The 20,058-nt window shown below is 38.7% G+C and overlaps 2 protein-coding genes across 4 annotated transcripts; one reads left to right on the top strand and one right to left on the bottom strand.

Moving 5' to 3' along the window:
• The first annotated feature begins 112 nt into the window (after positions 1 to 112).
• Positions 113 to 15,009, top strand: rereb (arginine-glutamic acid dipeptide (RE) repeats b). Of its 3 annotated transcripts, none has more exons than XM_082137122.1 (17): positions 113 to 384; positions 1,260 to 1,308; positions 1,627 to 1,751; positions 1,914 to 2,013; positions 3,111 to 3,209; positions 3,369 to 3,449; positions 3,539 to 3,692; positions 3,836 to 3,928; positions 4,736 to 4,932; positions 5,017 to 5,193; positions 5,303 to 5,413; positions 6,214 to 7,352; positions 7,619 to 7,859; positions 8,321 to 9,011; positions 9,273 to 9,365; positions 9,488 to 9,597; positions 11,500 to 11,635. In XM_082137122.1, exons 1-16 carry the CDS (start codon positions 359 to 361, stop codon positions 9,547 to 9,549), a joined length of 3,438 nt encoding a protein of 1,145 aa, XP_081993248.1. In that variant the 5' UTR covers positions 113 to 358; the 3' UTR covers positions 9,550 to 9,597; positions 11,500 to 11,635. The 3 variants fall into 3 exon arrangements, with proteins under 3 accessions (XP_081993248.1, XP_081993247.1, XP_081993246.1); XM_082137121.1 differs by lacking the exon at positions 9,488 to 9,597 and adding an exon at positions 12,509 to 15,009 and having other exon boundaries at positions 114 to 384; positions 11,500 to 11,674; XM_082137120.1 differs by lacking the exon at positions 9,488 to 9,597 and adding an exon at positions 12,509 to 15,009 and having other exon boundaries at positions 114 to 384; positions 9,273 to 9,410; positions 11,500 to 11,674.
• perm1b (PPARGC1 and ESRR induced regulator, muscle 1b) lies at positions 14,422 to 20,001 on the bottom strand. The gene is made up of 4 exons (XM_082137127.1): positions 19,840 to 20,001; positions 15,257 to 17,836; positions 15,065 to 15,181; positions 14,422 to 14,926 (listed from the first exon to the last, which is right to left on the bottom strand). Exons 2-4 carry the CDS (start codon positions 17,802 to 17,804, stop codon positions 14,859 to 14,861), a joined length of 2,733 nt encoding a protein of 910 aa, XP_081993253.1. The 5' UTR covers positions 17,805 to 17,836; positions 19,840 to 20,001; the 3' UTR covers positions 14,422 to 14,858.
• Between the last annotated feature and the right edge of the window lie 57 nt (positions 20,002 to 20,058).

Genomic DNA, 20,058 nt, shown 5'->3' with positions numbered 1-20,058 from the left:
TCAAATATGCAAAGGAATGCCGATAAGTCTAGGGTGGTTAAATTTATTGGGACGTCTATATTCGTGTGTGAATATTGACACGGGAGGATGGCCAAAGACATCTCCCTGAAGCTGATCTCCATAGACAGCGGACACGGAGATGATCCCATTAGCGCTGGCTGCAGCGGCACATGCTCAGTTATGCTTGTTGAAGGGATCTCAGTAGGCTGTGCGTGAACACTGAGGTCATCGCCTGCGCTGAGGAAAAAATACTCAGCGCAGCCTCCATTTTGAGTAGTATGAAATAGAGGAAAGCATAGTTTTGAGCCGCCGCCGACGCTGCAAACAAACTGTAAACACTAGCGAAACGGCCCCTGCCATGGACGACTTGTTCAGTCCGCGAAGGTTTGTTGCTTCTTCTTATTACAGATTTATGCTTTTGCGCGCGCCAGCGCTTCTTGCGAAACCCGGAATACTTTTGCATTCTAGTGCAAATCGAGACGATTTTGAACTTGACAGCTCGTCTCGCTCGGCCACACACACACACACACACACACACACACACACACACACACACATACGCAAAGGCCAGCTATGAGCCTGACAAGATAAAATGGGGCAGATGTTGTGTAGGTATTGTTGCTGACTGTTAAGTGTAATGCATGTTGAACGCGGTGCTGCTCTTACAAATTAGTTTTGTTTGTCTGTTCTGCAAATATTTGTTCAGCAAATTGTGATTTTTTAGCATACTATTTTCTTTTGCGGACAGCGAACGAACAGTATTTGTGCATATCACACTTTTGAGTTCAACACACTGATTTTGATTTGCACTGTAATAGACTCTGCACGCAGCAATGTAATGATTTATGTGTAAATATATGAACTGGACGTTCAAGCCCCCGTTTATATAACCTTTGGAGGGAACGGAGCAGTCGGACGCTGATTGGCTGGTTATTCTCTGTAGGCGGGATTTGTATTGATCATCGCGACTGCTGATAGGCAAATCACATTTTATGATTAACACTGAAAGGAGGCGATTTAAAAGGGTGGAAAATAGTGACATGAAGCTCACATGACAGGCACCGAAGTTTTTCCAACAGTATGTTTCTGATAAATATGGTGTTTGTATTCATGTATTGTTAATTACAAGCATAATTTTTTACTATTTACATGTGGAATATTGGCTGTAAGTTTTTGCTTCCTTGAAATTTTAATGTATTAATTGATGTAGCCTATTGCACATCCATATTTCAACTAATAAATAAAATTGTGTCTTTTAGGCAGCTGAACAGCACGCAAGGAGAGATTCGAGTGGGACCAAGTCATCAGGTAAAATGAGTTTAAAGAGATTCCAATAGATTAATAGATAAATTATAGCTGTGCAGATCTATGGCATGCAGTGTTTTAAAGGTGCACGATCATTAAAAAAGTTTTACAAATAAAGAAATGCAATACCAGCATGTCTACAGTTGCTTGTAAACAAATGTATCCGTGCTGAAAGTCCAAAACCACTGGTACTTTTGGGACAAATCATAGGCAGCTAAATGTTAACAAAACCTATTTACTGAGTGCACCTTTAAAAGACCTTAAATAAACTGTTAACCTTTTCTTTTTGACCGTTATGTTGTCATGATCAAATGTATGCAGGCCAAGCTACCTGAATTACAGCCGCCACCTGCACATGGAACGGAGTCTGTCACAGAAAATGAGGAGCTGGTGTGGGCACCTGGGGTCAATGACTGTGACCTTCTCATGTACCTACGGGCTGCCAGGTAATGGCTGCTTTTTTGGATGCCAGTTATTATTCACCATTTACATTTTTTCTTCATAACCGCTTGAGGTTATATCTAAAAAAGGGAACTGAGGTGTGTGTGGATGGTGTGTGATTCAACATATCCTTCTGCATTTTTGTTTTGTGTTCTCTGTATAAACAGGAGCATGGCAGCTTTTGCAGGGATGTGTGATGGAGGTTCAACGGAGGATGGTTGTCTTGCAGCTTCACGGGATGATACCACATTGAATGCTTTAAATACGGTCAGTGCTTGTTATTTTTATGTGTTTGTGCTATGTTTTGTCAAAAATGAAACTTTAATTCAATTTGTTGTAGTGTTTTAGCAAATATACGATGTAAGTATTATTAAAGGATGGGTAGGCAATTTTTCGGAGAGGCAAGCAATAGAGAGCTAGCTTTGAAAGCATGAGATCCCACTCTCTCTTCAGAGTGTCTCAATCCACGCCTCCTCCAAAACGTATGAACGCATATAGCTTGGCATATGCAAACAAAAGCATCACGAGAGACGACGTCAAAATACCTCATGTCTCAAAGCACGTAACATTAGAATAATAATGAACAAGAACAACTTAAAGAGCACTGACCTGTTCCACCTGACTGCTGCAGATTAATTTCGGCGTTGATAGTGATTCCATTGAAACGCATAAATTCGAGTCACAAACCTCTTTGAGTATAACGTCACGGGTTTCTATCTCTTACTAATTACGGTAGTTATAGCGTGAACAGAACGTAAGCTCGTTGTTTTGCTTCAGGAGGAACTGCAAAATGTGGCTGCTGTTTAAGTTGCGGTGCTCGGTGACTGACGTCTGTCTAACTGCATAGCATGAAACGCACTGATGATGTGTGATGTCTGCGTTAGCAGGGTGCATGGAGGTATGGAAATACATATGTTGACAGGCAGATAGGACATCGTATTATTTAATTCGGACCGAATGCAATGATTGGACGAACATTTTATGGTCCTACTCCTTCTATAGACGATATATATACATATAAATACGTTTAGACCACTTAACTTAGCGATTGGTGTCAGGATGTGAAGAGACTTTCAACCAGCATAACAAAATTGTTTCTGGAGCAAATCAACTACCCTGCCTTTAAATAAAGATTGTAAAAAATGTATTCGGTCCGAATGCAATAAAACGATGTCCTATCTGCCTGTGAACATATGTATTTCCATACCTCCGAGCACCCTGCTCGTGCAGGCATCACACGTCATCAGTGCGTTTCATGCTGTGACCTTTGATGTAATTTGGATTAAATCTTAATTTTTACCTCAACTGTAGTTAATTAGCTGTGCAACTGGGGTATTTGACTTTTTTATTTGTTTTGCACACAGCTCCACGAAAGCCAATACGATGCAGCCAAAGCCCTGCAGTGTCTGGTGAAGAAACCAGTTCCAAAACTCATTGAGAAAAGCTGGTCTGAAGATGAAGTGGTGAGAAAGTGTTTGGGTTTGGATTTGGGGGTTTTCACTTGTACCATCTCATTTTTCACTGATAAAACCTGGTTATAGTGGAATGTAGAAATGTGAGACTAGAACTTTTCGAAATGTATTACTTAAGAATCATCAATCTGTTAATATGTTCAATTACAGAAACGGTTTATCAAAGGTCTTAGACAGTATGGCAAAAACTTCTTTAAGATCCGTAAGGAGCTACTGCCTAGTAAGAAAACGGTATGGAAACCTGCCATTTCAAATCTGACTATAAATGTGTGTTTGTCAAATTGAAGTTTTTTTTTTTTACAATACATTTGTCCTCTCAGGGTGAGCTGATCACATTCTACTATTACTGGAAGAAAACTCCTGAAGCTGTGGCATCACGACCTCATCGGCAGCAGAGAAGACAGCCGGTGTCCCGCAAAGTGAAAACTCGCAACTCGACAGCTGCAGCCAATCCAACATCTCGCACTTCCTGCAGTAAGTACAGCTCTATGCGCCATACGTCTGTTCATTTTTAGCAGGCTCTCCAAACATGATAGCAAGTCATATACAGTTATAATTAAAAGGAAGTAACTCCACAAGAACTATTAATAATTTTTGTATTTTCTGTCTGTCTGTAGTGGAGCTCAGTTCAGCCAGTGAAGATGATCTGGACAGTGAGGATAGCGAGCAGGGCAGCAAAGGACAAGCCTGCAGTCACTGTCTATCCACTAGTAAGTTTTTCATCCTTCCAATTATTTCATAATTTGTTGACCATATGCATGTATCTATCAACCATCATGCTGTTCTGAAAGTGACTTTCTGCTGTACTTGGTTAGTCACCCTACATTGGATTCAAACAGCTTAGGTTTGCAATTCTTCTTAACATGAGATAAGAATGGACTCTATCTGCATAATGTATGTTCCTGGTCTTGTTGTGAAAATGTTTGTTCCACTTTTCACAATCCAATCAATTCCCAATGGATATAAGTCTAGTCCTACATTTTTATTCTTGTTAAAAATTTGGTTTTATTCAGCTTTCTATTCATCAAAGAATTTAGAAAAACGGTTTTCAGAAAAATATTGAGCAGCGCAACTGTTTTCAATATTGATATTAGTAATAAATGTTTCTCGAGCAGCAAATCAGTATATTAGAATGATTTTTGAAGGATCATGTGACATTGAAGACTGGAGTAATGATGCTGAAATTTCAGCTTTGCCATCACAGGAATAAATGACATTTGAAATGAAATAGAAAACCATTCTTTTAAATTGTAATAATATTTCACAATAATACTTTTATACTGTATTTTTGAGCAAATAAATTCATCCTTGTAGAGCATATGAGACTTTTTTTCAAATTTTATTATAAAAAAATTATACAATTTACCGACCCTAAACTTTTCAACGGAAGTGTATTTTACACATTACGGAAGTAAAATGGTTTGCAGCTCTTGTGACTTCTGTAAATACTCTTTATTTGTATGAGACTTTTCTTTTGAAATAACTCACACAACATAAAATGAATATGTTTCTTTCAGACTCCAAAGACTGGCAGCAAGGAGGGAGAGACAATGTCTTGCTGTGCTCTAGTTGCCACTCTCACTTCAGCAAGCATCGGCGCCTGCCACCTGTTCCCAAACCAGCAGATCCGCCCTACCTCTTCAAACCTGTCAAAGAAGAGGAAGAGGGTGTCAGACATGGGATGAAGACCCGTCGGAGCCGGGTTCCACCACATGTAGGTCTAACTTGCGCTTTAGTGCTTAAGGAAATGTGTAAAGACTATAGTGTGCTTAATTTAGTCTTATGTCTCTACATGTAGATGTCATCTCTTCGAAGTGGGCGCAACAGACCAACCGGAAGTCCCGACAGGGCCATGTCTCCCTCTGTCGAAGATGTACGATCTAATGGACAGTCTCCCAGAGCCAGTTCCACTGCTATGGCAACCAGGGCTTCCAGTTCTGAAATCAAGAATGGAGTGGTGGGGAAGACCAACAAGGTAGTGGTAAAAAGGAGCCTGCTTGGTTTAGAGTTTGAAAAGTGTGTATTTATCCTTTTTGTGTTGTTTAACCTGTTCATTTTCAAATTTCTTTATTATTAAACTTTAGAAGATGAAAGTAGAGGCGTCTATAGTTAAGGGTGTTAAAAGACCGAGAGAGTCAGCTGCTCCAGATGTCGATGAACCGGAAAGGAAAAACATGAAACGGCCCAAGAATCAGGTAAGGGGAACCGTTTTTCTTTCTAATTCTTCATGGTTGGTTTCTTCAAAAAAGAAAAAGTTTTAAAAACTAAAAATCAAGCGATAAAACTTGTGATTTTTAGTTATCAGTACTATATTGTTATCATTACTATTTTGGTTATCAGCAACTCTTTTTTTAAAACATATAAATGATATTAACTGTGCTTGTTCATTTCCAACATTTTTTACATTTAGATTGCCATCATCTAATGCTCACCTAAGGCCGACAGATAGCAACAGACACTTCGTCAGGTTTTGTCGGATCAGTGTGTTACCCCTGTCAGTGTCTGTTGGCGTCTGTTGGAGCTGTTTTCACCTATTGAACATGCTGAATCGGCGCTTGTCTGCGCTGGTCGGCGTCTGTCGGTGCAGTGTGAATTGGCCTTTTCAGAAAAGACACTAAAAATATATATATATATATTAGGAGTGAAACGGTTCAACTTACTCTTCAGTCCTCACAGTTCGGTTTGGATGTGTACACACACAAAACTTCTCACACAGCATGTGTGCGCAGTTCTCTTTTGCTTAAATGTTTAAGTATACATTAGTGGAACTCTGTCTGTCTGTTTTACATGTTGTTTTATTCACCAAACGATATTATAGATGCGTCATCAGATTTGAGATTAACCTTGGTGCAAGTGCGTGCCGAGCTGTGGGTGGAGATGAGTTGGATTTTATTATCGAGAACCCTTAACACCCCTAATTTATATATATATAAATAATTAATATATGTATATATAAATAATTGCAGCGATTATAAGCAGTGTTTCTCTAACCCAGGATGGTCCCGATTCTCCATCAGAAGGTGAGGGTGAAGGCGAGAGCTCCGATAGCCGCAGTGCCAATGACGATGGCAGCAGCGACACTAAAGACATTGATCAGGACAACCGCAGTTCCTCCCCCAGCCTGGCCAGTCCCCTGCAAGCCAACGAAAGTGACTCTGACTCCCCAGCGCCACCCCCTGCACCTGGTGCAAACCCACAAACCCAGCCCCAGCAGCCTGCTGCGACCCCTACAACACATGTCCCATCTGAAACGCCATCATCTCCTCAGCCCTCTCTGCTTGCATCCTCATCCGCACCTTCACCTGGAGCTTCTACCGCCACCTTGAAGGCAACATCCATAGAGGTTTCTCAGGAGGTTCCATCTCCAACAACTTTCATAAGTGGTCCCAGGGGACCCGAAGCACTGAACTCTTATTCGAACTCCTCGTCTCAGCAGGTGCAGTGTCCAGGGCAGGGGCAGTCGTTCCCTGTGCCGCCCCATTATCAGCACAATCCAGGTCAGCTGCAGAATCCTTCATCTGGGGCGAATCAGCCACCAGGGTTTGTTTCCAGACTGCTGCACCTTCAAAAAGAAAGTCCTCTTCCTCCCACAGCAGCAACCCAAATCAAGCCCCCTCCGACCACTCCAATTCCACCTTCTCACAAGCAGCCCCCTCACCTTTCTGCACCTCCACCCCATTTCCTGCAGATCCACCCCAATTTGCCTCCTCCTCCTGCTCTAAAACCGCTTGCTTCCTTGCCCTCACAGCACTTGCCTTGTTCTCAGCCTCCTCCACTACATATAATTCCACAAAATCACCCTGCTCAGCCTTCCATTCTGACTCAGTCGCAGAGCCAGCAGGTCAAAGGTCACACGAGTTGTGCCCCTCCGGCTAGTTCTAACCCATCGCTCCCCCAAAATCGTCCTGCTCCTGAGTCCACTGCTTCATTCCCTCTTTACACTTCTCCCATCCCTGGCCCTGCCCATCAGCCCTCCACGTCTTCCTCAGCAAGCACTCCTGTTGGACAAGCTCATATCAAAGAGGAGCCAATTGATGAGGAGGAGGAGTGTGATAGCCCGCCTCCCCCTCGCAGAAGTCCCTCTCCTGTACCGACAGTTGTTGACATTCCCAGCCATGCAAGTCAATCAGCAAGGTATGGAGATCACATTTGTCAAGATTAGAATTTTTGTTAAAATATTATAAAATGGAAAAATATTAATAAAATGTTTTTCTAATGTAGTAGTTGTCGAAAAAATATTTTATTTTAAATTCAAAATAAAAAAGTTCAATAAAACGGTTTAAAAAAAAAGTTCAAGGTAAAAATCATTACTTTGTATTTCCTTTTGAAAACAATTCAAAATGGCATTCAATAAGACTTTACTTTTACTATTTTTTTTCTTTTTTGTTTGTCAATTGCAGATTTATCAAACACCTCAACCGAGGCTACAACTCCTGCTCTCGCACAGACATGTACTTCACTCCCTTGGCCTCCTCAAAACTGGCTAAAAAGCGAGAGGAAGCTGCCGAAAGATCCAGAAGAGAAGCAGAGCTGAGCGCTCGACAGGGACGGGAGAGAGAAAGAGAAAGAGAGAGAGAGAGGGAAAGGGAGAGGGAAAGAGAGCGGGAACGAGAAAGAGAGAGAGACTCTGATAAAACCTCTGTAAGTATATGTAGCATTTACTTTTGAATTTTGAGACAAAAAAAAAGATAGTTTGCTTAAAACTTTTTTCAACTTTTACTTTGCGACATTGTCATGATGGTAATTTCCCCTCATATTCTCCTTACTGCAAAAAAAAAATCTCATGCCAATTGTCAAGTATTTATGCATCATGATAGTATTTCTTGTTCTGTTTTGGCTTTTTATTAGATTTTCAATTTATTTAGAATTTATAAATAAATAAACGTGTGAATGTAATATTAATTGAAAATATAAAAAAAACAGTATTGTTCCTAAAAGTAGGATTAATTTTCTTATATAATTTAAATAATATAAAGATAATTTTCTAATTATATATTTTCTTATAAAAAACTTTCTTTTTCAAAACTGCTTTTGAAAAAATCTATAGAATTTTGAAGATCTTGCTTTAAAGAAGTTAATATAATAAACCTTTTTTTACATAGCGGGCTTCAAGCTCATCCCATGATGGCCGCATAAGTGAGCACTTGCTTGCTGCCCACGTGCAACCCGGCCGGCCGTCATTCGAACCCCCTCCACCCACCACCGTGGCTGCTGTTCCTCCATATCTTGGCCCTGACACTCCAGCCCTTCGCACGCTCAGCGAGTACGCACGCCCCCACGTCATGTCGCCCACCAACCGCAACCATCCTTTCTTCATGCATCTTGGGCCAGGTGAGCACCTGTTAGCTTATCACATGCCGGGGCTCTACGCAGCAGACCCAGCCCTTCGAGAGCGAGAGCTTCGTGAGCTTCGAGAGAGAGAGATCCGAGAAAGAATGAAGCCTGGATTTGAAGTGAAGCCGCCGGAGCTGGAGAATCCACTTCATCCATCGGCAAATCCTATGGAGCATTTTGCGCGCCACGGTGCCCTGCCTCTTCCTCATGTGGCCGGGCCTCATCCCTTTGCCCAGTTCCACCCAGCCATGGAGCGCAACCTAGGGGCTCCTCCTCGGCCGGAAATCAGCTACGCCGAGCGCTTGACTGCTGAACGGCTCCACGCTGAAAGGATGGCCTCCGTTACAGCTGGTGACCCTGTTGCACGGCTACAGATGCTTAATGTTACTCCACACCACCACCAACACTCACACATACACTCCCATCTTCATCTGCACCAACAGGACCCTCTCAACCAAGGTGAGAATTTAAATGAATGAAACACAGTTATCTAGATCAGTATTTCTCAACTCCAGTCCTCGGGTCCCTCCTCCCAGAATGTTTTAGATGTCTCCCTGTTCAACAGACTAAGAAGTTAATGAGCTGAATCAGATGTTTAAATTAGTGAGACATCTAAAATATTCTGGTTGGTGGGTCCCCAGGACTGGAGTTGAGAAATACTGATCTAGATTACATTCTTTTGAGAAAGTATATGGAAATGTTGACATCTTTGTTTTTCAGGACAAGGGCCTCATCCTCTGGACCCATTGGCTGCTGGACCCCCTCTGGCACGATTCCCTTACCCACCTGGTGCCATCTCCAACCCTCTACTCAGTGAGTTACCCCATGAGCATGAAATGCTCCGCCACCCTCTGTTTGGTGAGTCACCAAATAGACTCCCGTTTCATATAAAAGAAAGCTAACATTAACATTTCTAACCCATATAACCCATATAGCAAGGCCCACACGTAATCCCAGACCCACTGCTGAGCCGAATCGGAACACCAAACCCTTTTGATTTGTACATCTTCATTGCTTGCATGCTTCTTAAACTTTCAGCAGCCAAGTGAGTGTAGTACTCTCAGCTTTTTTAAACACATTTAACTGTTTAAATCCATTCTGTGGAATTAGTATTTAAGATTCAATTCTTTTTTATATATATATTTTTTTAGTTTGTTAGATTTTTTTATGTAGTCTCTTTATTCACCGAGACTGCATTTATTTGGTCACAAAACAGTAGTATTGTGAAATATTTTTGCAATTTTAAATACATTTTCTATTTTAATATATTTTAAAATGTGATGGCAAAGCTACATTTTCAGCATCATTACTCCAGTCTTCAATGTCACATGATCCTTCAGAAATCATCCCAATATGCTGATTTGGTGCTCAGGAACCACTTATTATTATTATTATTATTATTATCAATGTTGAAAACAGTTCTGCTGAATATTTATGTGGAAACAGTAAAACATTTTTTCAGGATTCTTTGATAAACATAAGGTCATAAGAACAGCATTTATTTGAAATATTATACATATCTGTACTGTCACTTTAATGCATCCTTGCTGAAAAAAAAAACTTTATATATTAGTCCTGTCAACGTTAACTTGTTAATGTATGCGATACATTTTTTCCAGTTTAAAGTGTTACAAATATGTAACGCAATTAACGCAGCATCCGTTTATTCTGTCATCCTTTAGCTAGTGTTACATTATGATCACACTCTTATTCACACAAATGAAACCATTCAAGCGCCACAAGACGAACGAGAACGTGCTCTGTGAATGTCCTGTCTATAATGTCAAACACACAACTCGTGTGCACAGAAAGACGCACGCAAGTATTGATTTCTCTTTCGCGCTTGAAAAAAAATTACACACAATTATGCCAAAATGTCCGTTCTGTCGAGTACCTTCATAAGAGCAGTCTTAAATGAGTTAAATAGACTTAAATGAACGTAAAGAGTTGTGAGAAAATGAAACGCATGTGAGATCCATGTCATGTGCAGTACGGCAAATCTTTAAGTGACAGCAGCCGCTAATCCTGTCTGTCATTAATGTTAATCAAAGAACAAAGGTAACAGAAAATTACTCACTGCTCTTGACTAAAGAACTTTTGTGGCTTTAATAAGGATTAATCTATATTTAATTTATAATTTTTGCAGTGCAGACTGTTTGATAACTTTATTCAGTTTCTGTATATTTCCTACCTGTTAGACCTGTTGGGGGGGATCAATTTCATTGAGACATCAGTAGCAGTTTTAGTATCGGTGATACTGGCCTTCATTCATAAAAAGATGCTATTAAACAAATATTTAAAATATACTGTCTTTATGCTGTTTCTACATTTATTTGGCGATAACTGTGAAATTATTACATTATAAAATATATTAAAAAAACATATAAAAACGATTCATGATGAATCACAGAAAAAGTGTGATTAATCTAGTTAATTTTTTTAATCGATTGACCCCAAACTTTTGAATGGTACTATATAATATATACAATTTATAACGTATAGTATAATATGTACACTAGAGCAAGTAAGAGTCCACAGATATCCACAGAGTCTTTTTCTAATGATAAACTGTCTAGTCTTGACTTGAAGGAACAACTCAAGTATTGTTTTCAGTATTATTGTGTCACATAGAGCTTACATTTGGTTGCTATGACTTGCTATTAAAATCAGTGACGTTTTCAACATTGTGACAAGGCATACTTGATTATAATAGTCAGTCAAGACAACAAAAAAATATACATTGGTGGATTTCTTTTATTCCTCAAATAATTAAGCCCTAATTAAAATCCAATAACAATGCCTTGTTTTCATTACTCTAAGAATGGTTAAAATGGTTAAATGAACAAGGAAATTGTCTAAAATGCACATGTAATGTATTAATGTTTGTCAACCTGTTGTTGTTTTATTGTTGCTTCATAATACCATGTTTTGTGTCTTTCTTTCAAAGGAGCACCGTTCAGAGAGTTACCAGGACCCTTGGCTCCGATGTCTGCTGCGCATCAGTTGCAAGCGATGCAGGCACAGTCCGCAGAGCTGCAGAGGCTGGCACTGGAGCAGCAGTGGCTACATGGACATGCACATTTACATAGTGCTCCTCTCCCCAGCCAAGAAGACTACTACAGGTGAACCACAGAGACCTTAAAGTGTTAGCTCACACGAAAATGAAAATTCTCTCATTAATTGCTCAAAGACATCATAAAAGTAATCCATGTAACTCCAGTGGTTTAACCAAAAATTGTATAAAGCGACGCGTGTGCTTTGGTTGTGCAAAAAACATAAGTCACTACTTTATTTACAAAATATTAAGCTCCAAAGCGCATTGATGAGAGCACCACGTGTTGCATGTTGAGTTGACTCGAAAGCAAATGTTAGTGCGTGAACGCACATTGGGAGATTAATATTTTGTAAATAAAGTGGTAAATGTTTTTTTTGCACAAACAATGCACTTGTGTCGCTTCATAAAATTGAGGTTAAACCACTTGAGACACTTATTGATGTCTTTACTACCTTTCTGAGGCTTGAAAGTGGTAGTTGCATAGGCTGTCAATAGAGGGAGAGAAAGCTCTGATTTCATTAAATGGATCTTCATTTGTGTTCCGAATATGAACGAATGTCTTACAGGTTTGGAAAGACATGAGGGTGAGTAATTAATGCCAGAATTTTCATTTTTGGGTGAACTAACCCATTAATGGGCTGTTCAAGAATGCATGTGTAAATAAGCTATTGGCAAGTTGTTTTGATGGCATTTATTTTTCTTGCATGCGCTGATGAGTCATTTACAATATGACAAGGAGCGTTTTCATCACTACTGTTCTCTACTTTTAGTGCTCATAAAATAAAAAATAAGTTGTGTTTGTGACATTAATGTCAGCCTACAGTACACAGAAGATTTTTTTTTTACCTTTTTACTTTTGATTTTTAAGTGACTATAAATTATACTGTGGTCTCTTTGACAGCCGTCTGAAGAAAGAGGGAGACAAGCAGTCCTGAAATGAACAAATCCTCCACTGTGGATTACAAAGTGATTCTGTGTTCAGGGTATCAGGCCTTTTTTTTCAGAAAACCCAACATGGGTTTATCCCTGTCATGGCACTTATAAACATTTGACCGACTCCTTTGTGCTGTATGAAATAACTAGCCTTTTGGAGCACAGTGAATTTGCTTTCCTTGCATGAACACTATTTAGAAACTGTTTCTGTCAGAAATGCAATTCCCATGTAATGTCGTTATTGTGCTAAAAGCACAGTACTGTAGATTTACTAAGTATTTGAGAAGTGCTGTCCAATATCCAGAGTTTATCACAATTTAGTTTCAAAGTTTATTGAAACGTTCATTTTAAGATTGTAAATATTATATGTTTAAAATAATATATTAACTGGTGGAATTTAAAAGTTGCAATGATAGATTTGGATACAAAAACTTCAGATGACCTGTGTGCAAAAAGTGCATGCTTTACTCTATCCTTCCTTTTTCTGACAGCCTCCTCATCTATACCTCAGAGTACTCATCAATATAAAACCCACCTGTAGTGAACTCTACAATACCTTATTCTTTCAGTGATTTAGCTTTTTACCATTTGATTTAATTATGTAAACCAAATGCAGCCTGAGTATTAGCATGTTGACTGTAGTGTTGATCTTGCCCTGTCTGGAAACAGAGCTTGTCCGGCTTTACAGAACAGTTGCTTCACTGCCATGGTCATATGATGCTGCAGAAGACCAATCAGGCTGACAGACACTTGCTTGCAGTGTTTACCACCATGCTTAAGGACACAATGTGATAGGGCAGGTCAGTTCCGGGGTTATCCCTACATGGGACAGGAAGTAAATTTATAGAGGGTCTATAGTTAGCAATAAAATGCATATGGCATATTTAATGGTATCCTCACGATCAGCTTCAGCCCTAGCATGTGCAATTGGTCAATTAAACAAATGGGCTACTGTTTAGTAAGTTACATTTTCATAGTCAGGCTGGTTGGGAAGGAGCACAGCATTCTCAGAATAATATGAAATTCATTATAAACACAATAAAGAAAGAAAGGTAATATTGTGACCGTTTAATGCAATACAAGTGTATTGTTGTGCACTACTATTAATTGTTAAAATAACAATAGAAAACATGAAATGGAGTGCCATTGTTTTGTATGTGTTCAAGCGGACATGGGTGTTATCCGTTAACGCTGTTATTGTGAAACTCTGATGGGTTACTTTTTCTAAAACTGCCAAAAAGTCATTATTTTCTTCGAATTAACACTAAACATTTGTACTAGCATTTTACAAAGTATATGGATGTTATCAATGAGAAATATATTCTCATTTTTAGTACCCATGTCTTGATGTATATTTGTCTTTACATGCACAGTGTTGTCTAGTTGCAATTACCTTATAGTTAAAACTTCAAAACTGTCATTTCGATAACAAATGCATGATCATTTCAAACGGTTTGGCAAATTTTTACTTTTCATACACTTCAATACATCCCTTATCATGTCATATGAACACATATAGTCAACTCAGATATTTTGTTTTATTTTTTATCAATACATTTTCTTTCAGTGCTAAATTCATTTATATTTTTTGTAAGCATATTTTAGAGGCTGTTTCATATACACTTGCTCTTATCACATTGACATTAGTCTCTGCTTATGTGTGATAGAAATATTTGACACTCAGCAGCAGTCGTTCTTCTGGCACTTTCTGATACCTCCATGACTCCCAACTATATTTTATGTGCGAATTTATATTCTTTATTAAATGTCCTCAGATCTGTTTCTTCACTGAAAAACTATATGAACTTTTTTAAAATCCTTGGCCGCATGATGTTTTTGCATTTAATAGATACATCTAGAGTGATTATCATTGAAAATGTTTTTTTTTATATGTACACTGCAAAATAGTTTAATTGTGAGTTACATAAATATGTATAGCACAGCTTGAGTCCTGAATATAACTGACGCAAAACTTACCAGTTGTCACTTCTGGTCCATATCAACATAATATCTAAAGCAATATATGTCTTCTAACTGAACAAGTGTTTGTATGGGAAAAACTAATGTTTCCTCCTTTGCTTTGTATGCTTTTCTTTAACAAAATTGTCCTTTGATAAGTTATTTATTGATTGAACACCTATTTTGTAACATGAATATATTAAACATTCAAATATTAGACTGTTAGGAAATATGGAATACAACCTAATATGTGTATTTACTAAAGTGTTTGGTGTGAATTTGTGCAAAATTAACCCTTTCCTGTACACTGGCCCCTTGTGAGAAATCCTCAGAAAGCTCTAATACTAGATTTTTATGGTTCATCCTTCTTTTATGTATCGCCGCAAGTACTGGATGGCAGATATCGCGCTCACATTTGCCAGAAGAGCTGAGAAATAATAGAGGGAAAAAGGATCATGTTAATTTTGTGTGCTCATATTATCTGAATAAATTGCCTAATTTAATATGTAACAGACTGATCATTGTGTCTCATTTCAGAAATCCACAATCCACATGACAGTCTTACCTGCTTTCCACATGTCTGTAGATTGTGGGTCGCTTGACTTTAGTACCCAAGATGCAAAAGCAATGCAAACAAGGCACATGTCTGCTTGCTTTAATGAAAAAGGAAAGCGATCTCTATCTGTAAGCAGAATTTTGCAATGTTAGATTTGGCATTTGCATATCTATTCCATCAATTTGATCTCTAAAATTGTACCTGCGTCTGCGACTGTTGCCCCAACATGTATCTGATGTTCTGTGAATTTTCCAAGGGCCTGGTTTTGTAAGAGAACCACTGGAAGCTTTGGCTGAACCATAGAGGAACTTGATGTTGTTTTCGTTCCATAACCATAGACTGTGTCAGTTGTTTTGGGAACACCCCAAGAAGTGGCCATCCTACACCATGTCCTTCCCATTAAAAGTTTAGTGTGTCTCAGAGAAAGGTTTCTCCAGGTACTTCTCTGGCTAGTGATAAAGCACATGTTTGATGTTTCAGAGGGGCTTTCACACCTCATAAACCGGATTGCGGGAATCTCAACTTCACTATCCAACTGAATCTCTTTTTCTACCTCTGGGAATTCTAGGTCTTTTACCACTGATCGAGAGGAGGAATAGATAGGAACCAACGTTTTCTCACTTTTTGTTGAACCTTGCACTGAAGGAAACAGAAGATTCCCAACCTCAAAGTCTGAGAAGAAGTCATCATAAGTCTCAGCCACAGATACGGTCTGTAAAAAACAAAGTGAAGTGTTGCTATCTGGGATCCAAGCCTTGTATTGTTCTGATTCTGTGTCACTCTTCAACATTTCGAAGAAAGACGGCAGACACTGATCGTCAAGAACATCAGAAATCGATAAAACTGGAGAAGGTGTTGGTCTTCTCATGCTATAGTGGTCCAGTAGAAAGGTACTCATGTTGTTGTCTTCTTTTGTTGTTAGAAATATGTCCTGCATCTCTGCTTCAGTCTCTGAATGCAGTGGGGAATCACTCTCAGTACACAGCCTTGCGATCTCGTTTGATTCACTTCGCCAAGTTTCTTCTAAATCCATGGGACACGTAGGTTCAAGAAACCTTTGGGTTTGCTCTTTGCCTTCAAGGGGTTCTGGACTAGGGTTTGCACTTGCATGAAGAAGTTGTTGAAACTCTTCATCGAAATCAGAGTAAGTTGAAAATTCACAGCTCGATCTGTCTGGTTTAGAGTCATCCAAATGTGTAAAATAGTCAGAATCTGCTGCATCGTCTACCAGGCCATCTTCTAAACTATCATCTTTAGATTCCACCTCACCCCTATCAAGATGAGTGTCGACAGTGTCCACATGGGTTATTTCCTCTAGAGACCTGTTATTGGCTATTCTAATTTGCAAAATATCATTTATTGTTAGTTTTTCCATTTCATCCCAAAAGGAGGAAATGGCAAATATAGGTCGAGTCGGACCTGAAGTCTTGGCACTGTTACTAGAGGATTGTATCTCTTGGGATGATTCTTCTCTATTAAATGATTGTCCCAAGGGCTCTTGTTGTTCTGTTCTTTCTCCTTCAGTATCTGATGGAGCAGTGGGTTCAGAGATACCCATAATAAATCTGGGACTTTCCACCCTTGTGTCATTATTAAAGTGGCTTAAATTATCAGTTGTATGTCTACATTCACAGTTCAAATCTATTGTGGATTTGTCATATTTATCACATGCTGTGCTTTCATGATCCAAGTATTGGGGCAAAGGGTCACTGAGATCTTTAAATATTTTCTGTGACATCTGTTTGGGAGTTAAAAGTGAATTTAGAGAGTCGGCAGGATTTCTTTCTAATTTTGCTTCTGGAATTTCTGTCATGCTTTCCTTTTTTAAACTATTGGCACAGCTTGTTTTTTCCCATTCAGTCTCACATGATCTAATGGGCGAAATACATATGGCACCTTGGATATGAAGTACATTTGGTGAGTCAGAAAAAACACTTTCTTGTTCAAATTTGTCCTGCATTGTTTGTCTGTCAATAATTTCTTTATCTGGCTCTGTATTGTTATTTAAGGAAGAGCACTTTTCCATCACTCCGCTATTCTGGCTCAGGTTTTTAGAAGTTTTTTTTTTTCTTCTTTTTTTTTGGACTGAAGTGGGACCCTTTTCTCTCAGACGGACTGGGCTGTCATTTACAGTGACAAACCAACGCTCCTTCTCTTTTTTGGACACTGGTGAAGTGTCCGTCTCCTCAGCTAGCATTTCTATACCATCCGTACTCTTTTCATGCTTTATATCTGTTGAAGACGTTTCAGAGACTGGCTCGGTGGTGTCTTGGCTTGATTTATTCTCACCATTCTCTTGATCCTCGTTATTTCCTCTTAATTTCTCTAAGTTTAACTTCTCAGTCAGACTGCTGTCTTCATTAGCTTTGTTTTGACGTTCACATGTATCCCCCGGTTCATTTTCTCTAGCATCGGACATCTGCTCTGCAGACCTGGCATTCTGTGGCTCTGTTTTAGGACTAGGATATTCAGTAAACTCTGAATTCTCAGATGTATTATCTATTTTACATTCTCCTATTTGATGCTGTTTTTGTCCATCTACACTATCTTTTTCACAGTGTTGGTGAGGGCTGGTCTTAGTGGGAAGAGATGACACGTAGACAGAGGTTTTATCATCGTCCATGTCACTGAAGCCAGACTCATCTAAGACTGCAAGCTTGGCCTGCTGAACAGAACATTCCTCACTCTCTGTACAGAAACAGTCCCAATCCTGCTCTGCTATCAGCACACTGTGGTCTAAGTCATCCATTGCAGTTGAGCTCCAAAGGCTTGTTATGACATCTGAAACAAACAAAAAACACAATTATGGGGAAAAAATACTAAAACATTTACACTGCCATTCAAAAGTGTGGGGTGAGTAAGATTTTTTTTTATATTTTTGAAAGCAGTCTCTTATGCTCACCAAGGCTGCATTTCTTTGATACATTTTTTTAATTATTTTTTTATGTAGTAATATATTTTAAAATGTAATGTATTCCTGTGATGGCAAAGCTGAATTTTGGAAACAGTTGTGCTCCCTCATGAAACTCTTGTTCATCCTTCTATTTATTAATATATCCTCCTTTTATTAATTGAAAGCTCATAAGAACAGGATACCTGTGCGATAGAACTCTTTTGTAGCATATCTTTGCTGTCACTATTACTTTTGAAAATATGAATTTCCTTCCCCCAAAAAAAAAAAAGGAAAAAAAAGAATCATACTGACCCCAAACTTTTTATCTGTATGGTAGTATATTTTATTCAGCTGATCAGTATAGACTGCATCTTTCAATTCAGTCATACAGTTTAAAAAAGTATATAATAGTCATTCATGCTTTTGACCAAACAACCGGTTTCACAGACAGGGTTTAGATTAAGCCAGTATTAGGCCTTAGTTCAATTGAGACATTTAAGTAGCATTTATATACATGCCTTATGAAAAAACAATTCTGGTGTGCATCTTGAGACAAAACAGTTTTATTTAACTTTCAGTTAAAACGGCTCAAACATGCATTTTAGTCTGGGACTAGATTAAACCTTGTCTGTGAAACTGGAGGCTAGAGTTTACATTGCTAGGGTTAAATTTGTAGGCATCAAACATTTACAACAGAAGAAAAACAGTTTTTTCTTCTTTTCTTCTAACTGTCTATTTCTTTTTCTGGCATAGAGAAAACCAGTGAGGATGTGGTATACATATTTCATGCCTTTGAATTGAAAGAAAATCAGTATTTAGGTTGTTGGTTAAAAGTTAGGACGAATGATATGCAGGGATTTAGTTTTAGTTACGAAAAAAGAATTAAGAATTGAAAGATGCAGTCTATATCGAACAGCTGAATAAAACTATAATAAAAAAATTTAAAATCTTTGAAACTTTTTAGAACTTTGAAATAATGTGTGTGTCATAAAAAATATTCTCCAATTAAACGCCACTATACCAAAACATATTGCTTTTAGGCAACATTGCATAGAAACAAGTTTCAACCATTCAAATTCGAGAGATGAGGTCCCAAACTCCCAAACATTCAACAACATAAATTCTAAAGAAATAGGCTGTAATACGCTCAAACTGTCTCTAATGTCCCAGTGAGTATGATCTTGGCCTGACTGTAAGCTGACTCCAGAGCAGACTGTACCCAGAGCTTTCACACCAACTCACGGCAAGGTGATTTGTGGATTAAAACATGTCAGTGACAGGAAATAGGCCCACAAGAGTCCCATAAAACATCCCAGCATGATGGTCTGTTTGGGTTGCTTCTCTTTTACAAATATTTTGCATGCTCCAGTTGCTCAGAAATGACCTTGATGTGTCTCTTAATGCAGAGAATGAACATCATGATTCACAACCTTTAATAAGAAATCTTAGTCTTAGCTTGCGGGCCGTTTTTTTTTTTACAAACGCGTGGAGATACATTTAGCATACAGCAAATGCATTCAGTTGTGCTTATTTTCCTTTTTTTTCCCTACATTTTTAAAGAAAATATAATTTCCCAGGAGCATCATAACTGTTGTGCAAAAGCCTAGAAAAATTGTCATTATTATTATGATACAGCCATCATCTTACTACAAACTGGGTGTTTAGTTCTTAATTGGCATATTAATAGCTTGATGTTCTTTTCCATCGTGTGCATGGTTATGTGGTTCATTTTAGTACAGTAGCACTAGTACACACACATACTGTAGATCAATGGAAAATATCTCCAAACACAAAACCTCCTCTTAGAAATGTTCTAGATCTGCAAACACTGCATCTAGTCAGTTTCCATTAAACATCTTTTCAACATCTCATCCATTGTATGTTTTCCTACCTTTAGTCGTTAGTTGTGCTTTCGAAACACTTCAGTGTTGATCCGACACTGGCATGGCATACCTTCAAAACTCCAGTGCCCTTGCATGTGGGAGAGGGGGGCCCTGTGTCCAGGTCTGTTAAAAATAGAGCTGTGTGTCTGATCACATGGAAGTGTGTGTGTGTGTGTGTGTGTGTGTGTGTGTGTGTATGTGTGTGTGTGTGTGTGTGTGTGTGTGTC

This window comes from Leuciscus leuciscus (assembly GCF_965113295.1).
Source record: "Leuciscus leuciscus genome assembly, chromosome: 14".
Lineage (NCBI taxonomy): Eukaryota > Metazoa > Chordata > Actinopteri > Cypriniformes > Leuciscidae > Leuciscus > Leuciscus leuciscus.
Note: the sequence above shows the minus strand (reverse complement) of the source record. Positions and strands in the feature narration are given on the sequence as shown.

What these genes read in the sequence shown, in the direction of transcription:
- rereb (XM_082137120.1), top strand. Translation starts at nt 359, where the DNA reads ATGGACGACTTGTTCAGTCCGCGAAG. An exon ending in ATGTACCTACGGGCTGCCAG is followed by an intron (nt 1,752 to 1,913) that starts GTAATGGCTGCT and finishes CTGTATAAACAG; the next exon opens with GAGCATGGCAGCTTTTGCAG. An exon ending in GGAGCCGGGTTCCACCACAT is followed by an intron (nt 4,933 to 5,016) that starts GTAGGTCTAACT and finishes CTCTACATGTAG; the next exon opens with ATGTCATCTCTTCGAAGTGG.
- perm1b (XM_082137127.1), bottom strand. Translation starts at nt 17,804, where the DNA reads ATGGATGACTTAGACCACAGTGTGCTGATAGCAGAGCAGGATTGGGAC. An exon ending in GGCAACAGTCGCAGACGCAG is followed by an intron (nt 15,182 to 15,256) that starts GTACAATTTTAG and finishes TTCTGCTTACAG; the next exon opens with ATAGAGATCGCTTTCCTTTT. An exon ending in TACAGACATGTGGAAAGCAG is followed by an intron (nt 14,927 to 15,064) that starts GTAAGACTGTCA and finishes ATTATTTCTCAG; the next exon opens with CTCTTCTGGCAAATGTGAGC.